At 41.6% G+C, this 27500-nt stretch overlaps 1 protein-coding gene across 1 annotated transcript in view; it reads left to right on the forward strand.

Annotated features, from left to right (window-relative positions):
• Positions 1–27500, forward strand: part of adamts17 (ADAM metallopeptidase with thrombospondin type 1 motif, 17) — a 130318-nt gene that overhangs the window by 99112 nt on the left and 3706 nt on the right. The window contains exons 16-22 of the mRNA XM_063470505.1: positions 13760–13840; positions 14749–14906; positions 17904–18063; positions 19984–20119; positions 22109–22313; positions 22723–22875; positions 23853–24030. Coding sequence (XP_063326575.1) covers positions 13760–13840; positions 14749–14906; positions 17904–18063; positions 19984–20119; positions 22109–22313; positions 22723–22875; positions 23853–24030 — 1071 coding nt within the window. The remainder of the gene's footprint in view (positions 1–13759; positions 13841–14748; positions 14907–17903; positions 18064–19983; positions 20120–22108; positions 22314–22722; positions 22876–23852; positions 24031–27500) is intronic.

A 27500-nucleotide genomic window follows, 5' to 3' on the forward strand; every position in this document is an offset into this window, starting at 1 on the left:
CAACTGCACACTTCTTTGGGTTGCCCGTGAGCGCCGCCTGCCTCAGGGACTCCAGGATTGCGGCCAGCTGCTACACATGCTCCACCCTGGTGTCGTCATGGATGATAACATCCTCCAGGTAGGCGGCAGCATATGCAGCATGCAGATGCAGCACCCGGTCCATGAGGCACTGGAAAGTGGCAGGGGCTCCAAACCAGCCAAACGTAAGTGTGACAAAATCGTACAAACCGTATTGGGTGGCCGTTTTTTCCATAGACAAAGGAATCTGCCAGTAGCCCTTGGTTAAATCCAGCGTCGTAAAAAGTAAGTAGTGCCTAACCGGTCAAATAGCTCATCCACCTAGGGCATGGGATAAGCATCAAACCATGAGACTAAGTTCACCTTGCAACACAGAACCGTATAGACCCATACTTCTTCACTACAAGAACTATGGGGCTACAGCAAGCACTGTGCAACTCTTCTATTACTCCCAGCTTTAGCATTTGTGCCAATTCCTTTTGCACAGTCTGTCTCTTGTGCTTGGAGAAGAACAAACCGCTCTGCAAGCCACTGTTGCAATGCAGCAACATCCGCTCTCTGGGCCTGTGTGAGATGGTCATCTCAATGGAGGGAATAGAGGAATTTGGCACCACTGACCACAACTGTTCTCTTTCCTTAACCAGGCTCACCAGAGAAGTGGTTTCAGCCTCTCTCCATGCTTTAAGGAGGTTAACGTGAAATATCTGTGTGGTTCCACCCCTGTCTGACCGTACCACCTCATAGTCTACGTCCCACATTTGCCGTGTGACCATGAAAGGTCCTTCCCAGTTGGCGAGTAACTTTGGACTTAAAGAAGGGAGGAATACAACCCTTTATCTCCTGGTAAAAATTGCCTGAGTCTAGCCCCTCTGTTGTACAAGCACTGTTGATGTTCCTGGACCTGGAGCAAATTTTCTTGTGACAACATCCCCAAAGTGGGCAGCTTTGCTCGCAGGTCCAGGTCGTACTGATTCTCGTTTTTAGCCAACCTCTGACCTTCCTCCCAGTTTTCTTTAATCAGGTCCAACACCCCCCGCGGCTTCCTGCCGAACAGTAACTCAAAGGGAGAAAATCCTGTAGAGGCCTGGGGCACCTCCCGCGCTGGAAATAACAGAGGGTCTAGCCAGCGATCCCAGTTACGTGAATGAACTTACGGATCATGGACTTTAGCAGTAAAAAAGGCAGCATCTACCACCCTCAGACTGAAGTCTGAAGTCTGAATAGATTTAATGCCCAATAATGCATATAGCTCTTTTAGTGTGTGAGACATGAACAATGTGACCTGGTCAGTCAGTATCTCTTTCGGGATATCAACTCGGGAGAGTTGTTTCAGAGTCTGAAACAGAGCCTGTGCCAAGCTTTTAGTTTGGATGTGTCTTGAATGCATGCTCAATCATCCAGGTAAGTAAATCCCTAAAGGTTGATTCTGTTCATCTGGATGTATTCAGTGTTTTCTCTCACTGAAAACGCTACATCCAGGTGAACAGAATCAACCGTTTGGGTTTTCCTAGTATCAGATGAGTTTTTTCAGCCATACTTACAAATTATACTCCTCTATTGTCCCTGATTAGTTACTCCAAAGTTCCTCATAAAACAAAAATCTATTTAACTTGGCTCTCAGGTTTGATGCTGAAAGACTTCACAGACTCTGCTTTCTAATTGATTGCTCTACTCACAAGTGAGTCTTGTTGATGGGCTTTTAGCTGGCTTCCTCCCAAAAGAGCAACCAGCTGACCCCTCAGGAATGAATGAGACAGGAATGTACAAGCAAAGGTAAGTAAAGCTGGGATTTTAGCAGGTAAGTTATCAAACACAATTGTGGCAGCCTAAGCAGTACTACTGACAGTGTAGTACAACAATCTGGTGGTGAATGATGAGGGTTAGGGTTAGGGGTTAGAGGATACTGAGGATTTGTAATGAAAAAGTAAGGGCAGCTAAGAGGAAGATGTAGAAGGAAAAGTTGGTTGGTCCAGATGATAAACCTGTGCAGGCGTGGAGATGTCTGGGGCAGAGGGCAGTAGACTTTCAAGTACAAGTATGAGGATAGTGAGACAGTGTTGTAAAATGAGAGATCGGTTCAAGGCAAAAGTGGAATTACATCAGTGATTGGCTCTAGCCGCTTCTTGTTTGCGACTGAATATATGTGTGTGAATGAGAGGGAGACAGGTAGAATGGTGAACATGCACGAGGTAGTGAAGGAAGATGAGTTTAAATACCAAGCAAAGGACAGTGTACAACAGGTGAAGAAGAGCATGCAGGCAGGGTGGAGTGGGTGGAGATGAGTGTTGGGGTGATTTATGTCAGGAATTTAGCAGCAAGAATTGCAGGGGAAGTTTACAAGATGGTAGTGGGAGTGAAGAAACTCCATTGTAACAGTCCCTTCACTCTGAAGACTGAGTAACAAGAGTTCTTGTTGGCTATACATGATGTTTGCTAACAGACTGTTGATAAAATAGCATAAGACATACAAAAACAAACAAAAAGAGCACCAAATGGAAGAGCTCTAAGCTGTTGTGTTTGTCCGCATCGCCATCTTGGTATTCTTTCCACCTTCTACTGCTGCACAAAGTACAAAGTATTATAACATCTTGCATATAACAGTGTGATGTGGTAACTCCACTGTTTGTGATTAAAAAGGCCTGCAGTGGGTAGTAAAGTACCTGAGTGCACTGTTGGCATCTAGCCAGCTACCATTAACTGCCAACTTGTTTATCACCAGTGCAAACAAGAAGGGGCTCAGCTCAGATTCCTGATGTACTCTCACCCCACTTTGTCTGTCACTCCTACCTCACATCTCACCACTGTCTTGCTGTCTCATACTTGTCTTCTCTGCCACTCTTGACTTCCTCGTACAGCACCACAGTTCTTCTCTTGGCACTCTATCATATGCTTTCTCTTGATAAACAAAAACACTGTGTGGCTTCTTCCCAGTTCATCTATACTTCTCCATCAACACTGTCAAAGTCAGAATCCCATCTGTGGTTCCCTTTTTCAGTATTAAGCCATACTGCTTCTCACCGAAGTGCTTTATGCACTTTTTTAAATGCAGAGGCATACACTGAATCATGCACAAACCTATTGCAGTTGTTACAATATTACAGTATTTCAGTCACATAATATTTATTGTAGGGTCTACATTACAATATAAACCGCCTTGAGGTGACTGTTGTTGTGATTTGGTGCTGTATAAATAAAGTTGAATTGAACTGAATAATGTATTCTATAGATTTGTCATTACTGACACTCAAATGTATTTATAAAGGTATATTGGCAAAATAACTCAATCACTCACCCAAATCATTGACTTTAGGTGTTCCTATCACTTCCATGGCCACAGGTGTATAAAATTAACCATCTAGGCATGCAGACTGTCCAGTCATAAAATTTCCATATTTTCATAGTGCACGGAGGTTCCCCACTTTTTGCAGAGTTAATCTGTATAGGCCTTCAGATTAGTTCAAGAACAGCTTCATGGAATGGGTTTCCATGGCCAAGCAGATGCATCTCTACAGCCAAGCCTCAAGCACCTGCATTCAAGCCTCACCAAGCACAATGCAAAGTGTCCGTTCCAATGGTGTAAAGGATGCCACCACTGGGCTCTAGAGCAGTGGCGATGTATTCTCTGTAGTGATGAATCACTCTTCTCTGACAATCTGATGGCATGATTCAAGTCCGAACTGCAGCTCTTTGCTGCCTTTCTTGATTGACTATTGATGTTTGTCTCTCATCCTGGACAGTTGATCTGACAACCACTAGTCCTCGGCCTCCTTCCTTCTGCTTAGCGTACAGTCTCAGGCGGCTGGATTTGGGGTGAAACCCTCCATGCATGGTGTCTATCTCCTCCTTTGGCCAGCTTATTATCCCAGCAAGGTATCTGATCACCAGCAGGGTGCAGGTGTTTGTTGCCTTGATCTTGTTCTTCCCATTCAGCTGACTCCTCAGGACTTGCCTTACTCTCTGCAGGTATTTTGTGGTTGTGACTTTCCCCTTCATGGTTTCCATTTTGCTCTGCTTGTAGCTGTCCTTAATATCTGCAATGTTGGCTTCTGGTAGACTTGTAGTCAAGACCGCCTAAACCGAGACCAAGAATTGAATAGCCTTTATTGTCATTGTACAGGGTACAACGAAATTGGAGTGCCACTCCCTTGGTGCAAAATGCAATAATAAATATAAATGTAAAATATAAAAAGTACAATAAAACAATCGTAAGTACTCAAACAATAGTAAGTACGATATATACAGGATAACAGCATTAATATAATGACAGTATGAATAGCAGCATAATATAATGGCAGTGACAGTATGGTATAGCTAAGCAGGTTCAATTGTTTTTGTGCTTATTTACTACGGTGATAGCTCTGGGAAAAAAACTATCCCTGAATCTGTTTGTCCTGGTTTTATGTGACCTGTACCGTCGGCCTGACAGTAATAGTTCAAACAGTTGATTGCTGGGGTGAGAGTAGTCCTTGATGATATTGTCAGCTCTGCTGAGGTACCGAGAGTTTGCAATGACCTCCAGGCTGGGCAGAGAGCAGCCAGTGATCTTCTGGGCTGTGTTGATGACCCTCTGCAGTACTTTCCTGTCTGCAGCTGAGCACCCTGCATACCATGTTGTTATACCGTACGTTAGGATGCTCTCTATGGTGGCTCTGTAGAATGTCACCAGCAGCCTCTCCTCCAGGTTGTTCCTCCTGAGCACTCTCAGAAAGTGGAGACGCTGCTGGGCCTTTTTTACCACCGCCGTGGTATTTGCAGTCCAGGAGAGATCGTCAGAGATCTGCACACCCAGAAACCTCATGGAGTGTACCCTCTCCACACAGTTCCCGTGAATGTAAAGTGGGGCCGGGTCTGCTCTGCCCTTCCTAAAGTCCAAGATAAGTTCTTTAGTTTTCGTGGTGTTCAGTTGGAGGTTGTTAACTGAACACCACTCAGTCAGTCTGTTGACCTCATCTCTGTAGTCCGACTCATCCCCCCTTGAGATGAGTCCAACCACTGTGGTGTCATCCGCGAACTTTATGATGGTGTTTGAGAGATGGGTAGGGGAGCAGTCGGATGTGTAGAGCGTAAACAGGAGGGGACTCAGAACACATCCTTGTGGAGACCCGGTGTTGAGTGTGATGGTGCTGGACAGGTGGGGGCCGAGTCTGACAGACTGTGGTCTATTTGTCAGGAAGTCCTTGATCCAGAGGCAGATGGGGGTGGAGAGTCCCAGGTGAGACAGTTTCTGGACCAGGATCTCCAGGATGATATGATTGAATGCTGAGCTAAAGTCCAGAAAGAGCATTCTCACATAGCTTCCTCGGTGCTCCAGGTGACTCAGCGCAGTGTGGAGCGCTATGGTGATAGCGTCCTCGGTGGATCGATTTGTCCTGTAGGCAAATTGGTGTGGGTCCAGAGTGGGAGGCAGACCGGCCCTGATGTGCTGACAGACCAGTCTCTCAAAGTACTTCATCACTACAGGCTTAAGTGCAACAGGCCTGTAGTCATTTGGGCTGACCACAGCTGTCTTCTTGGCGATGGGGATGATGGTGGAGGTTTTGAGACAGGGCGGAACGGTGTTTAATGACAAGGAAAGGTTGAAAATTTTAGTGAAGACTCCGGTCAGTTTGTCAGCACATGCTCTGAGAACCTTTCCATGTATTCCATCAGGACCTGCCACCTTCCTGGGATTCACTGACCTTAGAACACACCTCACTTGATGCTCCCTAAGTGTTAGTGTGCCGGTGCTGGGGGCGGGTGGAAGTGGTGTGACAGCTGAGGGCCTGGTCGTCTCAAAGCGGGCGAAGAAACGGTTTAGATCCTCAGCCAGCGAGGCATCAGTCCTAGATGTCGCCTGGTTATTGCTTCTGTAGTTGGTAATGTGATTGATCCCCTGCCACATTTTCCTGGGGTCGTTGTCAGCAAAGTGATCTTCAATCGTCCTCCTATAGGCAGCCTTAGCTTTCCTGATGCCTCTACTCAGGTCTGCCCTGGCCGCCCTATACGCAGCCCTGTCCTCTGACTTGAATGCAGTGTTGCGGCTTTTTAGGAGGGATTGCACTTCGCTATTCATCCAGGGTTTTTGATTTGGAAACACCCTGACCCTTTTGTTGACGGTGACATTGTCAACACAGTTCCTGATGTACGAGAGTACAGTGTCCGTGTACTCCTGGAGGTTGTGGCTGGAGAATAAATCCCATTTAGTTGTTGAGAAGCAGTCCTGCAGTTGAGAGAGGGCTCCTTCAGGCCAGGTTTTTATTGTCTTTGTCTGGGGCTTTGTTTTTCTCAGCAGGGGGGTGTAGGTGGGGGTGAGGGACATGCAGAGGTGGTCAGATCCAGCCAGGTGGGGGAGGGGTGTCGCTCTGAAAGCATGCCTGATGTTTGAATAGACATGGTCCAAAGTGTGTTCTCCTCTCGTAGCAAAGTCCACAAACTGGACAAATTTAGGAAGCACAGTCTTTAGGCACGCTTTGTTAAAGTCGCCGGCGACAATAAAAACCCCATCGGGGTGGGCAAGCTGTTGTTTGTTTATGGTGTTGAGCAAGAGGCTGAGAGCCGTGCCAACGTTAGCATCCAGTGGTATATAAACAGCTATCACAATAACTACTGTAAACTCCCTCGGGATGTAAAAAGGTCTGCATGAGACTGCCAGAACCTCCAAATCAGGAGAGCAGTGTGTGTGAATGATCCTGCTGTTACAACACCACTCGTTATGCACGTAAACACATAGCCCCCCTCCTCTGCTTTTACCTGAGTTGCTGTTTCTGTCATGCCGGTGTAGCGTGCGGCCTGCTAACTCAACTGCAGCGTCGGGAATCAGCGGGTGAAGCCACGACTCCGTAATAAGAATAATGCTGCAGTTACGTGCAACGCTCGTGGTGGCTATCTGTAGCTCCAATTCGTCCAGTTTGTGGGTGATGGATCTGGCGTTTGATAGGAAAAGGCTCGGAAGTGCTGGCCGGTGTGGTTGTTTGCGTAGCCTAGCATCTGAGCCCGACCGGCATCCCCTCTTCTGCTTTCTCTCCCTCCGTCGCCTTCTACGCTTGCTGGGCGGGCACACCATCCACGGTGACCGTGGCGGTCTTGCTATCTCCTCCAGGATGTTGTGTGTTCGCTGATAGTCGCCAGAAACAGACAAACTATATTTGAAACCTAGGTCAATTAGGTTCTGGCGACTGTAAGAGATGGCGGCGTTGCAAACGTTCAAAAATATACACAGTAAAAGTAAAAACGAGCACCAAACTGGAGAGCTAAGAGCCGCTGCACCCGTGCGCGCCGCCATCTTGTTCACACTGAGGTGTGACAAGACCAAGACCAAGACCAGAGGGTATCGAGACCAAGACCAAGTCGAGACGAGACCAAGACCGAGACCAATCGAGACGAGACCAAGACCAAGACCGAGACAAAAAAGTCTTTAAAGTCTGTTTTAAGTTTTGTTCAAAAAAGAATGACTTCATATAGGAAAAAAATATATATCACATATGCAGGACACCTTAAACTAGTTTTTTAATTAACCAGCAAGGCAGAACAAAGTCAGGGCTGTATCAAGACACGAGGACTAAACCCCAATTCAACCAGACCCAGAACTGATCCGGAATTAAAACAGGACTACAACTGTTCAAAATCACGACTACTTAGGACTTAACCAAGACAGAACCAGAATCAAAACTAGATGATAGTAGCACTAAAAATCATCATAGACCTGCACTACACTTATTTTTTAATTCTACCAAAGTACACTATTTAGATTCAGAAAAGTTTATATAATTATTTAGCCTTGTTGTGCAAACAAGCCTGCATAACTTAATAAATATAGAATTTGAAAAGTAACAAATGGTATCTAAAAAGATACACTAGGTACTAGATACATGTTCTGATGAGTGTTGGCAAACAACCATTTGACTAACATGTCTGTCTCACCTGGCTCTTGTTCCATCTCTGTTCTGTCCTCATTCTCCTCTCCATCTCCCTCTCTGTTCCTCTCTCTCCCTCTTTGTGCTGACAATCAAGCCAAACACCAACATCATCAACTATACAGTTGAAACCAGATATTTACATACTCTTCAGATAAAAACACAAACACTTTTTTATTTGTAACATCAAATCAGACTAAATGTTTTTTTTTAGATTGATAGATATAAAAAAAAAACATATTTGTTCAATTTAAGAGTAAACAGAGAAATTGTATGTATTTCTTAATTGCACATGGCACCAAATTGTATTCAAAATTGAGCCAAACTTATGGAGGTCCACAATTCTTTTCCTGGTGTTTTGGTTGATATCTCTTGATTTTCCCATGTCAAAGAAACAGGCTGTGTGTTTTGGGGGGGCCTTATATGCATCCACAGGTGTGCCACCAATTTACTCACATGGACTCTACTAACCTATCAGAAGCTTCTTCAGCTCAGAATGGAATCGTCTGGAGTTTTCTTATTAATTAACAATAAACTTAGTGTATATGTACTCCTAAATTTGATGAAAGTGATAAAAAATAGACATCTCTCTCTTTATTCTGACATTTAACTAATTCAAAAGATATTTCAATATTTATTTATCTAAAACAAAACAAGTTTACTCTAAATTGATGTTTAACAGTAAAAACAATGTTTTTATGTTTTTTCCCTAAAGTGTATGTAAATATCTGGTTTGAACTGTGAATATACTGCTGTGTATTGAAATTCCTCTTGTTTTGCATAGAAATATACTGAACAACATACAAAGCATAATATATAAAATAACATCTACCTGAGTTTTTTCTTTGAAAGAAGCCCCTTATGTCCATTGTTGTGTTCATCAGTACATAACTGAAACCGACTTAGAGTGCTTTATTTAGCGGTGGAGGGTAACAACTAAAAATATGAAATAAACACACATGTAAGCTAAGACTCTCTGAAAAAAAAACAGCATTGTTGTTCGGCTTTTCATTTCGCCATTTGTTGATTAACTCGAAGAGCAAGTAACGTAATATGGGTCAAGTGATCAGTTTGATATCAGTCTTTTGTGATACACCGTCATATTTACATTATTGGTACAGTATGAATGATTTGCTTTGGTACCTGGTCTCAACTTAAGCTCTCCTCTGTCTGCAGCAAACTCACAGGCAGCAGCTTCTCCCCTCTCGCTCACATGCGTAAGTACTGTGCTCAGTCGCCTAGTGCCTAAGCTCGGATCATACCAAAATTAGAGGGAATTTACGACTGTGCGCTATGTGCTTTGAATATTGTGTGTAGTTTTTGTTTTATACAGTTGTCAGTCTGGCATCTAACTATGAAACAAATTACACTCCAAAAGACCCCGGACTTCTGAAAAAATGACCCGGGCTTAAGCCCAGTAAGCAACCCCCCCCCCCCTCTGAGAAAGCAAGACCGAGACAGCGAGACCAAGACAAGACCAAGACCAAAGTCCGTCGAGACCAACACGAGACCAAGACCACGTAAAAGTAGTCTCGGGTCTCAAGACCAAGACCGGTCTCGAGACATCCAACTCTAGCTTCTGGTAGTGCTAGTAGACCTCTTGTTGTTACCATTGAGCTACATTTCTCAAGTCTGCATGACATTCCAATGTCACTGCTGTAGATCCTAGTAGTGTGGATCAGTGAATCGATGTGTCGTTCATGCCAGGCATAAAGCTTGATGTCATCCATCAAAAGGAGGTGGCTGACTACTGCTCTATTCAATAGTATGTATCCATAGCCAGTCTTGTCAGTGATCTCACTGAGGGGGTACAGGCCTATGCAGAACAGCAGTGGGGACAGAGCTGAGACCTTCAACCTGAACCTTCATTCTAGTTCAGGTTGTGTTAATTTTTTAATCCTTATCACTCTGCTGATAATGAATAAAAGCCATTTTTCACCCCTTGGCTCATTTGGTGAGGCACATGATCAATAGTAGGTCAACGACCCATTTAAGGGACAACTCCCACTTTGGATTTACTACCTGGGACTCTCCACCATTTGGTTTTAGAACTGAAGAAGCTTCTCGGATGAGAGGTGAAACTTAAAGTCCAACTTTCTTTCAAAGCTCCTTAGACTACCGTGACCTGGATGACTGAGAACCTACACCTACACAGACATGCTACATGTATCACTATGGGCATCTTCTTCTGCTTGTCCACCACAATTATGTCTGGCTGGTTAGCCATCTCCAGTTTGTCTCTCTGTATCTGGAAGTCAATCAGTATCTTAGCTCGGTCATTCTCAATCACACTAGGGGGGATATTCCGTTTGACCTTGGGACTTCCAGGTGACACTTGGCACTGATATTCCTGTATACTATACCATGTATTCCCTGCTTGCTACCCTGTCGCACACTGCTGTCATGTGCTGCATTGTCTCAGGGGCATCTTTGTAAAAAGATCCTCAAAAGCCAGACGTTATGCCACGATCAAAGGAAATTCAGGAACAAATGAGAAACAAAGTAATTGAGATCTCTGTCTGCAAAAGGTTTCTAAGGCCATTTCTAAAACTGTGGGACCCAAGCGAACAACAGTGAGAGCCATTATGCACAAATGGCGAAAACAAGGAACAGTTTTCAGTTCCCAGGAGCGACCAGCTGACCAGAATTACCCGAAGAGCACAGTGATGACTCATCCAAGAGATCACAAAAGGAAAAACATCCAAAGAACTGCAGGCCTCACTTGCCTCAGTTAAAGTCAGTGTTCATTACTCCATCATAACAAAGATACTGGGCAAAAATGGCCTGCATGGCAGAGTTCCAAGACGAAAACCACTGTTGACCAAAAGAAACATAAAGGCTTGTCTCAGTTTTGCCAGAACACATCTTAATGACTTTTGGGAAATGTTCTGTCGACTGACAAGATAAAAGTTGAACTTATCGGAAGGTGCGTGTCCTATTACATCTGGCGTAAAAGTAACACAGCATTTCAGAAAAGGAACATCATACCGTCAGTAAAATGTGGTGGTGGTGTGATGGTTTGGGGCTGTTTGGCTGCATTAGGACCTGGAAGACTTGCTGTAGTAAATGGAACCATGAATTCTACTGTCTACCAAAACATCCTGAAGGAGCATGTTCAGCCATCTGTTCGTGACCTCAAGCTTAAGCTAAGCGGTTCTGCAGCAGGGCAATGATCCAAAACACACCAGCAAGTCTACCTCAGGATGGCTTAAGAAAAACAAAATGAAGACTTTGGAGTGGCCTAGTCAAAGTCCTGACCTGAATCCGAATTAGATGTTGTGGCATGGCGTTAAAAAGGCACTACATTTTTGAAAACCCACCAATGTGGCTGAATTACAACTATTCTGCAAAGATGAGCGGGCCAAAACTCCACACTGCTATAAAAGACTCCTTGCCAATTATTTCAAACACTTGATTGCAGTTGTTGTGCTATAATAATAACAGAGACTTGGCTGGACTCTTTTACCCCAGACACTGTGACTGAGCTAGCGGACAGGAACAAAGAGTCCGGTAGGGGACGCAGAGGAGGTCTGCTAGTGTATGTGAGCAGTAATTGGTGTACCAACACCACAGTTAAAGTCGTCCACTGCTGCCCGGACATAGAGTATATATAGTATATATAAACTGTACAGTAGCAACCAGCATTCCTGCCCCTTACTCAATGTGCAGTACCACCAATTGCATCGCACCTTATACTGTGCTAATCATACTCCTTACACTGTACCTGTAGATATATTTATGTATTTTGTTGCTGTATATAACATGTGCATTACCTCTTAAACTTATTTTTATCTCTATTTATCTTATTGTCCTATCCAAAGAATGTTGAATGTAAAAACCTACAGCTGCAAATGGAGAGATGCCAACCTGTGTTTCATTGTTCTGGTAACAGTGACAATAAAGATCTATGTATCTTATCTTTTTTGCCACTAAGTAAAACAATGTCAGGCTCAGGAGAGACTCAGAAGCAGACTGTCTCAAAAGTTCACAATATATTGACAAACTGACACCAAGTGCAGATATATACAGGTGAAGGTCACAGGAAGGGGGTCTCCGGGAAACACAGGCACGGGGAGGGAAACACACAGGGCAATGTACAATGATCCTCCTCTGACGCTCAGGTTTAGCTCTCACACTCCGGCTTTAAAGTTCACCGTAGCGGCGGTCGTCAGGCTGGTAAGTTGAGTCTGGCACAGGGAGAAAAGAGCAGGTAAGTCACGGCACGAATGAAACTCTGAAGATAGCTTGAATCTAGCGATGACACTGACGAGTGTTACACAATAATCCAGCGAAGAAGCATTGTCAGCAGGCGCCTGAAGTAGTGAACGTGATGATGAGATGATCGTTTGCAGGTGTCAGAGCCAGGGGCTGGAGTTGCCATGACTCCGCCCTGGTAGAGCGCAGAGCGCGGGAGGAGAGAGACACGCAACACAACAGAAAACACTTGTGGCCACACTGAGTCAGCTGAGAAGGCACAGGGACCATGACAAACAAACCTTCATTTATAAACTGCACTTTGTGTTTACTTGTGTTATCTTTGTCCAATATTTACATTTGTTTGAAGATCTGAAACATTTAAGTGTGACAAATATACAAAAAATTGGAAATCAAGAAATGGGGCAAACACTTTTGTCCCACCACCGAATGGGTAGATGGATGTGGCAAAAGAACTCCAAGGCCCCTTTTCCATTAGTATCTACTCACATGGACCACAGTTTTCAGGGTTTTCCATTAGGTTATAGTACCTGGTACCAGGTATTTTTTTAGTACATGCTCGCCCAGGGTTCCAAGCGATCCGAGCATGTACTAAAATGTGACGTCGTCTGACTGTATGCCTCCGATTGGCTGGTGAGTAGTGTCACTTGATGAGTAATGAGAACGTCTCATTAACAAAAATTAAGACCGGCATTTTTGAAACCTGGCAACGAGGGAAATGGCTACAAAAAACAACACCGTGGTCCCCGAGTCTGATGAAAAGCCACAGAACGAGCAGCAGCTATATTCTTGCCTCGATGTCCACCTTTTTTCTAGCGTTTGTGTCGCATATTAATTAGGACCTTGGACACATTGCTATGACGACAACCATGCAGGATAGGTAGTACTTGTAATGGAAAACCAGTCAATCGAAGTCAAGTCGTGACGAATCCATGGCGTGTCGATCTGAGTAGATACTAATGGAAAAGGGGCTTTAGTTAGGGTTAGTAGCTCAGTTCATTATGAAGTGCTCAGAAATGAGTTGTTGTTTCTTCAGATTGAGAAATCATTTGAAGTTGTTTAAAAATCCGACCAACATGCCTCAGAGCATGTGAAGTTAGTTAAAAAAAAGTAAGACTGACATTGTGTAAGAGAGAAGTACAAATTATATTCAAAAATATGTTCACTATAAATCTCAGCAACAACGGCATAAAATGGGAGTACCAAAATATGTTTGGGATCTTATGTCTGAAAGGTTTGTTCACCTGTCAAAAAATGAAGAGTTATTACACAGTTTATAGAGAACGGTAAGAATGATTTCCTGAAGGATTTTTTATGGCAGCGAGGTTGAATCATTCTGAGGGAGAAGGAGTAGAGTGGGGTGGGTGTGATGTGTTGTTCATGATGGAGAGAAGTTTGCTCCTCTCCAAATTCTGACCAATGAAGCTTCCATCCTTGCGTATTAATGTGTTGATTCTGGTGCCATGTTTGGTACTTTTGCCCCTCAGGTGCTATTTGAGTAAGCATGAGTAAGGAACTAAATTTATCTTTAAATAGACAACTCCGATGTAGACAGAAATAACCAGCCCATCCCTTTCTGCCCACCATTTATGCTTCTGATGGGTTTTTTTGTCCTCTTTCTGTGTCTCTATCAGGCTATATCGAAGCTGTGGTGATCCCTGCAGGAGCTAGAAGGATCAGAGTAGTGGAGGACAAACCTTCACATAGTTTTTTGGGTAATGATGCTTGTGTTTTCCAGATAACTTTGTGGTTCTTCTCAACAATGCCGCTCACTTTTAGACACGCTGAGACATTAGATACCATTTTTCTTTGTAAACATTTGGAAGGCACTGCTAGTGGGCTACAGTAGGATTGGACTACTTTACTACTAATGCAGATCTAACTAAATAATAATTTTAATCTTATCTTGATGAATATATTTGAAAAAAAAAAACCTTTTTCTATTGTTATACAAAACTTTGGGCTTTTTACACATAGCCTGATATAATGTTTTCAGCTTGATGTTTTTGTCCGTTTGATCCTACTAGAAACCTAGCAAGACTAGGGGATCCTTTTTTCAGAAGCTAATCAGACAGAAGCTTGGGTAGCAGACGAATTTCCACAATGTCCACAAAAAGCATCAGCTTGATAGCCTGCCAGTTGGGTTTTGTTATACAGGCAATACAATATTTACAATGACACTGAATCTGACGAAAGATGATGTTTAGATCATGGAAGCCAAGTCCACTGATAGTCTAATATCACCACCCAAGAGGGTGGTGAAGTAGTCAGCTGTCTGGCCATCGGAAAACTCACAATACGCTTCAAGGGCTCTTTGATTTGTGACAAAGTGGAGGGGCAACTATGAAAAAGAGGAAAAGGCAAACTCTTCTTTATTTTCCATTTTCCACTTATCACAATAGTGAATCCCAGTAATATATATGTATGTATATGTATATATATGTATGTATTTATATATATATATATATATATATATATATATATATATATATATATATATATATATATATATATATATATACATATATGTGTGTGTGTGTGTGTGTGTGTGTGTGTGTGTGTATATATATATATATGTGTGTATAATGTGTGTGTGTGTGTAATTCTTGTATCTTACTTATAGCTCTCAAAGACTCAAGTAAGAGGTCCATCAACAATGACTGGAAAATTGAACTTCCAGGAGAATTTGAGCTGGCTGGAACCACAGTGCACTATGTTAGAAGAGGAATATGGGAGAAGATGTCTGCCAAGGGACCCACTAAGACTCCTTTATATCTAATGGTAAATTGATTTGTATTGCTACTCATGGAAACAAACACACACACCCACACAGATACACTACCAGTAAAAAGTTGACTGGTAGTTGAAAAAGTAGACACATCTACTGATTTAATGTTTTTTCTTTATTTTAGATTCTCACTGAAGGCATCAGAACTGTCAATGAATACATATAGAAGAATTATGTAATAAATAAAAATGTCTGAAATAACTCAAAACATGTTTTATATTTTAGATTCTTTAAAATAGCCACCCTTTGCTTTGATTACTGCTTTGCACACTCTTGGCATTCTCTGAATGAGCTTCATGAGGTTGTCACCTGAAATGGTTTTCCAACAGCTTTGAAGGAGTTCCCAGAGATGCTGAGCACTTGTTGGTCCTTTTGCCTTCACTCTGCAGTCCATCTCATCCCAAACCATCTCGAACGGGTTTAGCTCAGGTGACTGTGGAAGCCAGGCCATCTGGTGCAACACTTCATCACTCTGCTTCTTGGTCAAATAGCCGTTACACAGCCTGGAGGTGTGTTTGGGGTCTTTGTCCTGGTGAAAAATAAATGATGGTCCAATTAAAAGCAAACCAGAACCAATGATGGCATGTCGCTGCAGGATACTGTGGTAGTCATGCTGGTTCAGTGTACCTTCAGTTTTGAATGAATCCCCAACCAGCAAAGCACCCCCACACCATCACACCTCCTCCTCCATTCTTCGCGGTGGGAACCATGCATGTAGAGACCATCCGTTCACCTTTTCTGCATTGCACAAAGACGCGGTGGGTTGAATCAAAGATCTCAGATTTGGACTCATCAGACCAAAGCACAGATTTCCACTGGTCTAATGTCCATTCCTTGTGTTTCTTGGCCCAAAGAAATTTCTTCTGCTTGTTGCTTTTCCTTAGTCGACGTTTCTTAAAGGCCTGATTCACGCAGTCTCCTCTGAACAGTTGATGTAGAGATGTGTCTGCTACTGTGTGGCATTTATCTGGGCTCTAATCTGAGGTGCTGTTGTGATTTCTGAGGCTGGTAACTCAAATGAATTTATCCTCAGGAGCAAAGGGGATTCTTGGTCTTCATTTCCTGGGGCGGTGCTCATGTGAACCAGTTTTAGTGTAGGGCTTGATAGTTTTTGCGACTGCCTCAAAAACCTCAAAGTTTTGCCAATTTTCCGGACTGACTGACCTTCAATTCTTAAAGTAATGATGGACTGTCGTTTCACTTTATTTAACAGATTGGTCCTTGTCATAATATGAATTCTAACAGTTGTCAAATAGGGCTGTCAGCTGTGTACCAACCTGACTTCTGCACAACACAACCGATGTTCCCAACTGCATTAAGAAGGCAAGAACCTCCACAAATGAACCCTGACAAGGCACACCTGTGAAGGGAAAACCAATTCAGGTGACTACATCATGATGCTTACTGAGAGAAGGCCAAGGGTTTGCAGCACTGTCAACAAAGCAAAGGGTGGCTACTTTTAGGAATCTAAAATATAAGACATATTCAGAGTTATTTATCAATGTATTCTTTGCTTCATAATTTCATATATCTTGATTCACATATTTGATATCTTCAGTGTGTATCTACCACTGAATCAGAGGACAAGTTTCTGTCTGATATGCGGCACACAGGGCAACAGCTTCAAGCACAACTTAATAGTGGTCGTAGTAAGTAAGTCTCAGTTTTAACTGAAGAAAAGACTTCGAGTTGCAGCAAGAAAGCCATTGCTAAGATGTCAGAACAAGACAAAGATGAGATATTATACTGCATAACTTTCAATAAAAAAAACTGGGGTGTTGTAAAACTATGGGCTCAAATTGTGGTCATAAATATTTTGTACTTGTAAATCAGTTTTGTATGTGTAAAAAGAATTTGTGTGTGTGTAAAAAAAGATTTGTATGTGTAAAAAGAATTTGTGTGTGTGTAAAAAAAGATTTGTATGTGTAAAAAGAATTTGTGTGTGCGTAAAAAAGATTTGTGTGTGGACTTAGCCAAAAAATACGTGTGAAACTCCATAAAGCACCCCTCCAATAGCCAAACCCATCTGTTCTCTGATTGGATAGTTAAATTTGTGATTGACATGACATTGGCCAATCAGATGAAAGGAAGAAAAATAGGGTCAAAATTCGTACTTGTAACTTGAAACTTGAGTGCAGAGTTTCACACGTATTTTTTGGCTAAGTCCACACACAAATCTTTTTTACGCACACACAAGTTCTTTTTACACATACAAATCCTGATTTACAAGTACAAAATATTTATGACCACAATTTGAGCCCATATAAAACTTTTGAAGGTACGTATGTATATACACAGTGAGAGAGAGGTAGATGTCAGGTACACTAAACTTAAGTAGCAGATTGTTTTTTCTTTTGTTGCTCATTTTCAGTTCTGTTTTTTGTACCTGCCCATTTTCAGAGGATTTTTTTTTTTTGGGGGGGGGTGTTTATTAAGCCACTTAATGCTCACCTGTGATTCATTCAAGCATTAAAAAGGCACCCAACTTCAGAGTTGGACCAGTTTTATAAACCTAACAGACAACTTGGCAAATAAACAATTTTAAATACCATTTTAGCCACTTTGTAGAAGGGCAGGAAGTACCCAGAACACAGCCATGTTGTTACTGTATTTAAACAGTTCAAACAGAAACAGCAGTCTTTCTTTGACTATGGTGGTCCTATCTCAGTCCATCAGCCAGTCTATCTGCATCCCTCAGGTTTTTGTCAGTCTTTTTAAAGATACAAGTTATGTCTCTATTGAAATGGATTAGGCATTTGAGTTTTACCTTTTTAAATAGCCACCTTCCTTCTGGTGCAGCTATAAATCTCTGACACACTTTATTATTAAAGTTTAAAGAACAGAAAAGAAAAGTTTAAAGAACAGCTATACACTTGACTAGGTTTATCAACAATATTTTACAGCTAGAAAAGCAAATAAATGTAGAGAAATTTGGTAAGCTATAGGTACAACTTCCCTTGTCTTTCAACCCTTCTATGTCATATTAACAGGTACTGCTATTTCATGACCAGAGCTATGGAATCCACTATGAGTACACAGTGTCTTTAAACACAAGTCAGAACGGGAGCAGTGAGGAACAAAGGGAACCAGAGTACCTCTACATCTGGACACATAGTAGCTGGCAAGACTGTAATGTCCATTGTGGAGGAGGTAAGCTCTCTACTTTATTTAGTTTGCTTTGTGAAACAAACAAAAATGAATTAATACAGTGGAACTGACACAAAAGGATGAAGCTAAACTCCAAACTAAATATAACTAATCAGGAAAATGCACAAAGAACTATATAAACAAAACTATAACCAGGAACTAAGGAAAAGAAAAGCAATTAACGAATAAATTTACAAATTAATTCAAAATAAAACAAAACCAGACAGTCCATCAAATCAAGACAGTGCATAAACCTTCACAACCATGACAACATATGTGTGTACTGTAGACTTGATAGACCCAAATTAGGCAGGACACATTGAAAGGATTTTACTGAAGGATAAAAAACTGGCTTGAGTTTTGTCAACGGGGATGCAGCCCATACAGACAAAAATAACCAGAGGGATGAATCCAAAAAAAGGCAGGTCATTAATTAGAAGCAGGCCAAAAGAGAAATAAGTGGAACTTGTAACCAATGTTAGAAATATTGTGTGATGAATTGGGAAATAGGAAACAGATGAGCAGGTAGGGATGGAAATTGATAAGAATTTAGCAATAATGATTCAATTATTGAAATCACCTATCAATTTAATTTCTTTGATTCTCATTTGGTTCTTACTGGCTTATTTGTCAAAGGTTTGTGCATGTTGGAGGTATTTCCCCATAATACAGATATTACTTAGAACACTTTCCTTAAAAGCAATGCAATATGTTACTTAATTACTCCAAAGAGAAGGTCGTTTTACTTGTTGACAAGAATCACATTGTCTCAGAATTAATCATACCTACCATTTAATATAAACATGGACACTACATTCCCACACAGCAACACAAATCCATCCATCCATAAATGGCCTCCTTGGCTCCGCACTCAAACCAGCGTTCCTCCATGTCCAGGATGTGTACATCCTCATCATTGAAAGAGTGTCCACTGGCCTGTAGGTGTAAACAAACTGCAGAGTCCTGGCCTGACCAGGTAGCTCTTCTGTGTTGTGCTATTCGCTTCGCCAAAGGTTGTTTGGTTTCCCCGATATATAAGTCCTGGCAATCCTGCTGGCACTTAACAGTGTACACTACATTACTCTATTTATGTCGGGGGACCTGATCCTTGTAGTGGACCAATTTTTGGCGCAGTATGTTTTGGGGTTTGAAAGCCACAGAGACCCGGTGTTTAGACAAAATGAACTCAACTGTTCCAATATTCCTGACACACACAGGATCACTTTGATGGCAGTTGTCTTTCTTCTCTCCTGCATTGCCTGGAGCTTCTTTAGGTGCCTTCTCACCTGTGAAAAATGCCCAGCTTAGATAAACACATTTATAGCCCATTGTTTGCCAGTGCTGCTAGTTTCAGTCACTGTGAAAAAGTACTGTTTATAAGCGTGGGGAAACCTGCAGTCAGCTGACACTGAAGAAGTCACTTGGATGAGTGACGTTTCTCTTAGAGGCATGCCATCTTTCTGCATGCCAACTATTGAAGGTTCTGAACCCTCAGTTGCTCCAGATGCATTCATCAGAGTCTGAATGCATGTGAATGTTTGATAGAAAGCACTTAGATGTAGAGTAAAATTCTAGTATCACTGTATGTGAATGGGTGAATGTGGCATCTTGCATAAAGCACTATGAGTGCTCCAATAGACTAGAAAAGCACTAAGCACTAAGTCCAACTAGTTCAAACTCAGATACGCATGATTATAATATAAAGTAGTTAACATATGTTATTAAAAAGGTGTTGCATTTTCCCCCTTAAATCCCTCACTCAATTCTCTCAGCCACTCTGATTTTTTTGGGTACCTCAGCAGAAATGGGATAAAAAAAAATTCTTATTCCCTGCTCTTTTCTGCTATTTTATAACGGGTGGGTTAAGGTATAGCACTTACACATATGTGTGTTTGTATGTATGTCTGTGTGTGTTTTGTACAGGAGAGAGGAGGACAGTGGTTTCATGTATGAGGATAGTCAACAAAACTATGGAGGTTGTCAACAATAGTTACTGTCAACCTGAAAACCGACCGCAACCGCAAGTACGTCTCTGCAACACTCACCCCTGCCAGTACCGGTGAGACACACACACACACACACACATACACACACACACAAACCAATAGCCATTGGAATAGAAACAGTATGACATAATACATATACTTTATTTAGCCCATTTTTAGAAATTCTTTTGTTACAGCAGTGATGATGTAGTTGTAATAATAATAACGTAACAGAAGATACAAATAACAAAATATGTATACTTTCCTATAAAACTCAGTAAACACATGAAATCTCAGGTCATACTTCATTTCTCAACCATTTTTAGGCCACATTCAGACTGTAGTTTGTTCAGTCAATCAAGCAATTTATTTATAAGCAGATTTAAAAACCAACACAGGATGACCAAAGTGCTATACAAAGTTGGTTGTCAATAGGTCAATGTTTTGGGGGGGTTTAGGAGCATTCATTGCACTATGCAGCACAATAATTTGTTGAAGTAATCTCTTTTTGTGTCCTGTTTGTTTTCAAAGATGAAAACCAGCACAAAGAGACTTCACAGCAATCACCATGGTGATTCGACTTTAGAAACATCACAAACAATCACCGCAAAGGATGGCTCACTTTATCACAGTAGTGGGCTGGAGTCAGCATTTACTCAGCTTTAACATCACTCTGGGTTCTTGGCTAGGTTAGCATTAGCATGCTGTCTGTGCAGGTGCTCACGAAGAGCCGAAATTTTGTTAACAGTATAATGCAGTTGTTTCTGTCCTGAAGCAGTCTCCACTTTACCGCGCTTGTTTTTGTGTTTGTTGTTTGTGATATAAAAATAAAAGTAATGTCCATATCCATGCTGGAAACCGCGCAGTTATTGTACTCCTCGGACACACATACTGAAATCAGCTTATCGTAGCAAAAGTGCAAGAACCGATAAGCAGGATAGATAGGCTGCCAATTCGGTTCTCGATTCCATCACCATCACTAACCATTATAGCTCTATAGAGCTTGGGGACAGAGCTTCGACAGTGCAGGTATGGATCATGGTCCACCCAGACTCAATGTCCCCAGTCTCCCGACTTGCATGCTGTTGAAGCTTTGCTAGAAGTGGGAATTCTCACAGACCAGGGTCTCTTCCAGACTTTCACAGTGTGCCCTTACTATACATGGGGCTATTTCCCACATACGCATGGAAATCCCACAGTAGGAAAGTGACCCATCTGGGGACAATGGAGTCCCTAGCCTGAGTCTGACCCTTATTGATAAGCCCATCCTCTTGGCTTGTCACGGTGGGGCCCAATAGCCCCAATCCTGGTGAGATAACACAATCTACTTTTTTTTCTCCACCGAGGTGTCATTGTAATTTCATTTTCAGAGCACTAAATGCTGCTGGTAGTTTTGTAATTTAGGAAAATAACTTCACCTGAGTGATGACAGAAATGATCAGTTCAAGGTTTCACAATGGGTATTCTATAACCCAGTATTAGAGCACATAGGTGTGCCGTGAAACATGATCAGGTGTGCCATGGAAGATCATCTGGTTCCACCTGATTAGTACTGTAAGCGATCGGCGTAATGGGCAGAACACTTACATTCTCTTCCACCAGAGGGCAGTACAAGTATCTGCTCTAATTAAATGGGTTGCCAACTGACAGTGAAATAGAAGAAGACAAAGTCATGCTGTAAGACAACGCAGTGCGTAATAGCAATAGATAAATATTTGAAAAGAAAAAGTAGTCAGTCTGACCTGGGTCCTGGAGAAAACTCTGACCCAGATGGAGGCCCTAGCATGAGCAGTGGTCAGAAGAAAGCAAAAAAGGTATACTGGGGACAAACCGAGCCACTATACCTGGTGCACGGGGAAAAATTATCAATATGCTTTTTGTGACATCTTTGTTTGATGGTGTGCCCTGTGAGTTTTATAATGTGAAATATGTGCTGTGGCTCCAAAAGGTTGGGAAACACTGCTCTAACCAGTGGATAACATCACAGAAGTTACATCCTTGTTTATTCTACAATTCATTAGTATGAATGAACTCAAAATGTAAACAACTGATATTTTTCACAGGTGGATGACAGGTGAGTGGGGCCCTTGTTCTGTCACTTGCGGTAAAGGTCATCAGCAGAGGGAGGTGTTGTGTCTTTACCACCTACAGAACGGTTCAGTCATCCACACCAGGGACCTGTACTGCCAAGGAGGAAAACCTCCTGTTTTACAGGGCTGCGAGGGCCGCCTTTGCCTCACAGCGTGGGAGGCTTCAGAATGGTCCAAGGTATGGCACGTGCACACTTTCTGTACTTTAATTTTAAGAAAACATGAAACTGTAAGAAGAGCCCTTAAGAGTATACCGGATGTATTTAATCTGTAAGATTAAGTGCATCCTGTAAGAGGTGTACTGATTTGAAAACTGAATCAAATTCATCACCCAGAATATTTGGAAGTTACCTCATTTGGTGTATGATGTGCCCTTTTTCTGTAAGCATCTGGCAGATTCCTTCAGGTGTAATATTGCTCCAGTGTCAAGAATGCAAATGTTCATGTCAGCTCCTTTAAGTAGCGTAAAAAACCCTTGGATTTCAATCTAACAGAATCAACTTTTGGAGATTTACTTACCTGGATGATTGAGACTGTATCAAGACATTTCAATCTATATCTTTTTTTTTTATTATTCTTTTCTCCAGTGTTCATCAAATTGTGGTCAAGGTGTCCGCAGACGTACAGTGTTGTGTACAAACCCTCAGGGTCTGTGTGATCCATTGTCCCAGCCAACCCAAGAAGAATATTGTGAGGACTTCTCCAAATGTTACGAATGGAAAACCGGAGACTGGTCCAAGGTATGACAAATGCAAATTCACTTATTTTTGCAGTCTGGCACTTTGGATCTTGAATAAGACTTAGGTTTATATATATATTTAAAAAAGACCTCCCAGCCCATTGTTCCTTCAGTGGGCTGGTTTCAGTCATTATGCAAATGTACTGTTTATAAGATCGGGGAAACCTGCAGTCAGCTGAGACTGAAGAAGTCACTTGGATGAGTGACAAAAGGTTTCTGAAAACGCTACGTCCAGATGAACAGAATCAACTTTTGGAGTAAAGCGCTAAAGTTATGTTAGCAGTATAATATTGTTTCTGTTCTGGGGACAGTTTGCAATTTACCATTGCGCTCTCATCCTTTTGTAAAGTGATGTCTATATCCACGCTGTAGACTGCATCGCTATTTTTCTCTTCTGGCTCACGAACTGAAATCAGCTGATTTTAACACAAGTGGAACCTATAAGTAGGATCCATAGGCAAGCAGACTTACATCTGCTGTGAACCGGTTCTTAATCTTAATATTCTTATTATTGTATAATGTTGAAGTTGGCTAAATCTTGATTCTTGACTCTATCCTGATTTTCATTTATAATTTTAATGCACTTTACATTTTTAATCAGAATCAGAATACTTTATTTATCCCTAAGGAAATGATTCCTCATTCCTCGTCATCATGCTCAAGGTTAATATGTGTATATATGAAAATGACAACAACAAATATATTTCTGCAGTTAAGTACATAAATCATTGCCAAATGAATCTCTCCCATGTGTGTAGACCATTCACCCTGTGTTATAGACTCGGGAATAAGTGTTTGAAATAATCTACCTCTGTTTAAAACAATGCTGTTAAAAGATGAATAAAATAACACCTACTGTAGTATTTCCTTGCTCTTAAGAGTTCTCACCTGTAAAATGATAATTTTGCAGTTCCATTTAAAAATCAACCAAGTTTAGTAAAACCTCTGCAAACTGGCACTTTTCATTTGCTGTTTCAGTGCTCATCATCCTGTGGAAAGGGACTGCAGTCACGGGTGGTTCAGTGTATGCACAAAGTGACTGGTCGACATGGTAACAACTGCTCTGTGATGCTGAGACCACCAACATATCGATCCTGTCACAGTGGGAACTGTGATGAGAAAATTAATGCGAATACCATCACCTCCCCTAGGCTAGGTGAGACACTGATCGCAACTGCAGCTTGCATTTTTAAAGGATAAAGAGATGTTGCACACAGTACAGATTCACCTATACCTACTGAACAGCTAAAGCTTCCTCAAGTTGTAGAACACTAAGAAAACAGCTGCTATCTAATTTAAAGAACTGGAACACTTTCTCTGAGGCACAAGCACAATTTACAAATGATTAAGGTCTGTTGAGTAATTTGCTTGATTAATAAATATACAGAAAAATCAGAATTAAACTTGCATTTAAATGTGTTTCATATATTAATTATGATAGTTTTTGGAAAAATAAACAGAAATTTGTGTTTGTGTTCACTGTAACATTTATTTATATTCACTGAGAACCTTATGCTGTACACTGGTTGTAATACCATCCTTGCCTTCAGGAGATTGGAGATTTGGTGCTGTATAAATAAAATTGATTTGAACAAAACATCAGTTATTGTAGAGATGCTAAAAGTGCAAGATGCAAAAAGAACTTTATGACTGGCTCTCACCAGGTTTTACTCATGTATGACGATTAAAGCCTGGTGTTAAGATAACATTTAGAATGAGATTTACGCTAGGGTTGTTTATGTTAGAGTATTTGTTTGTTCTTAGTGAAACCTAGGGGTAAGAGGAATCTCAGTGAAGGTCCTCACAAAAAAAAACAACCCAAAGTATATTCCAGTGTGTGTATTCATTCTCCCACCATGACAGCCCTATTCTACCAGCCCCCTGTGTACATAATAGAGCTGTAATTCAGTTCAATTCAATTCATTCATACAGCACTAAATCACAACAACCTCAGGGCACTAAGGTAGACCGTACAATAATACACACAGAGAAAAACCCAACAATCATATTTCCCCCTATGAGCAAGCACTAGTGATGGGATTTCCGGCTCTTTTTAGAGAACCGGCTCTTTCGGCTCGGCTCACTAAAAAGAGCTGGCTCTTTCGGCTCCCAACCAGCTCTTCAGGTTGTTTTGTTGCTTTAATTAATTTATTATTAACAACAATATAAAATTATGCACAAAAGGAATTACTAATATATTAAAAAAAAGTGGTTTTATTTATATATAAATATATATGGTGGCTCCTAGAGACAAAGCAAGTACAAACTCCAAAACATATTTCTAGCGTTAACTGAACTTCCAAAACAGAGCTACCTAGATCACTTAAATTACACAATTGAAAGCATATGTGTATTGTTTGTGTATTTATACACAAGCACTCATATATATTCAAATAATTTAAAAAAAATGTTCATTTACCTGCTACTACCACACACCAAATCCGGTCGTTGGTACTTCCTGGCTTGTGTAACCACTAGGTAACAAAAGCTCAACACTGCCCCTAGCATCCTGGAGCACTTCTGTTGTGTTTTGTACGTGCTTCGGAGTTTTTATGTGTTTTGGAGTTTGTACGTGTTTTGGAGTTTGTACGTGCTTTGTCTCTAGGGGCCACCGTAAATATACTTTTATTTATTCACGCCACATAAAATGTAATAAATAAATCATATAATACAAAAACCAACTATTTACATTTCAACTTTTAAATATTTACATTTTCAGCTTTTTCCTTTTAAACAAATTTAAAGTGAAACAACACAAAACACTGCAAACCACAACACAATTAAATATAAATTAAAATATGAAAACAAAAAGAACATGCACATTCTCTGTCATATGGGCCTGCATGAAAAAACTTTCTGAATCCTTTATCATCCGCAGCTGAAAATAGTTGTGGATGATTACTATACCTTTCTAATGTGACGTTGTTGGCCCTGGCTCTCTTTCTCTCTCTTTCCCTCCTGCTCTGTTCCTGTGCTACCACGAGTGTAACTACCGCCCCTCCTGCCTCTTCCCAGCGCAAAGCACAAGGCTCGCGTGCGGAGTGAAGCGGAAAAAAAGTGCGAGAGAGAGAGAGAGTGGGTGAGAGAAAAAAAAAAACAAAAACCCACGGCTCCCAATGAGGAGCCGGCTCGCGTCGTTCACTTCAAAGATCCAGCTCTAAGAGCTGTTTCTTTCGCGACTGACACATCACTCGCAAGCACTTTGGCGACAGTGGGAAGGAAAAACTCCCTTTTAACAGGAAGAAACCTCTGGCAGAACCAGGCTCCGGGAGGGGCGGGGCCATCTGCCATGACCGGTTGGGGTGAGAGAAGGAAGACAGGACAAAAGTCATGCTGTGGAAGAGAGCCAGAGATTAATAATAAGTATGATTCAATGCAGAGAGGTCTATTAACGCAGAGGTTCCCAAAGCGTGGGGCCCGAAAAGAAAAAAAAAATAACGCTTGGACACTGCTAGCATAATTGACAGGTTTTTTGACGGGGCTCCCACACAAACGCAAAGCAGGAGATGAAGCATCGCCAAATATGTTTCCAAACCAACTTCCTTCCAAGCCAAAGACTAGAAAATATGGTGAAGCATATCTTCCCTTTGGCTTCACCTGCACAAGTGCCAAGGTAGGTCTCCCCTGCAGAATTGGTTTTCCCTGCGTCAGGAGCACGCGCTCCAAATCACGGACAAACAGTATCCCACATTCTTGATTTTTAGTTCACAAACACTTCTTGTAATGACTAACTACTCCTGACATTTTGGAGGTGTTAGCTCTTTATACAGTAAAGTTACCGTGGGATACAAATAATATCAGGCTGATCCTGCCACAATTTGTTCCCCCAGTTCAAATCACGAACAAACAGTATCCCACAATTGTTTATGTTTTTGAACCCATTTTGCACAGAGAGGCATTTCTTGAAAAATGTATTGATAGCAATGTTGAATATTATTACACATGACGCCTCTGCCTTTCTAAATGGAGGGACAGTAACTGCGTGTGTCTATTTAAGCGTGTAAAACCTGAAGATAGTAAGATTAACAGTATTTTGTCTCTATCTGCCATTCTGCAATTCATCTCATGTAAACAATAATGTGGCGCACAGCGTGACGTGAAAAAAGGCACATACCTTTGACGTTGCATGACGAACTTGCTTGTATTCCTCGTCCACACGTAAACGCAAAAAAAGGAGTTTTTAAAAATCTCAGTTTTCGGTGATTCGAAACACCATTTACGTGTGGACGAAAGGCCCAAACACATAGAAACAGCTAGGTTTTCAAAAATACTAGTGTAGGTGTGGAGGTAGCGTAAAAGAGTTAGTAGATTATTTTATGTTTGTGTGAAATAAACCGCAATGGAGTTTGAAAACAAAATGTGTGTGTGTGGTTGGAGGATGTGTTTGTGCGGGGGGGGCAACATTTTTCTTGTAAAACAAAGGGGGGCCTAGCAAAAAAAAGTTTGGGAACCACTGTATTAACGCATATTGAGTGAGAAAGGAGGCTGACGAAGAAATACTCATGGGAATCCCCCCCATGCATAAAGAGTCTGCAACTGACTGCTCTTTTATTTTTGTTACCTGTTGAAGTTCAGTGTCTGGCTGTTGGGCTAGTGTCAGCAAACACTCGGCTCTAGCATCACTCC

The sequence above is a fragment of the Pelmatolapia mariae genome, linkage group LG1 (genome assembly GCF_036321145.2).
Source record: "Pelmatolapia mariae isolate MD_Pm_ZW linkage group LG1, Pm_UMD_F_2, whole genome shotgun sequence".
Taxonomy (NCBI): domain Eukaryota; kingdom Metazoa; phylum Chordata; class Actinopteri; order Cichliformes; family Cichlidae; genus Pelmatolapia; species Pelmatolapia mariae.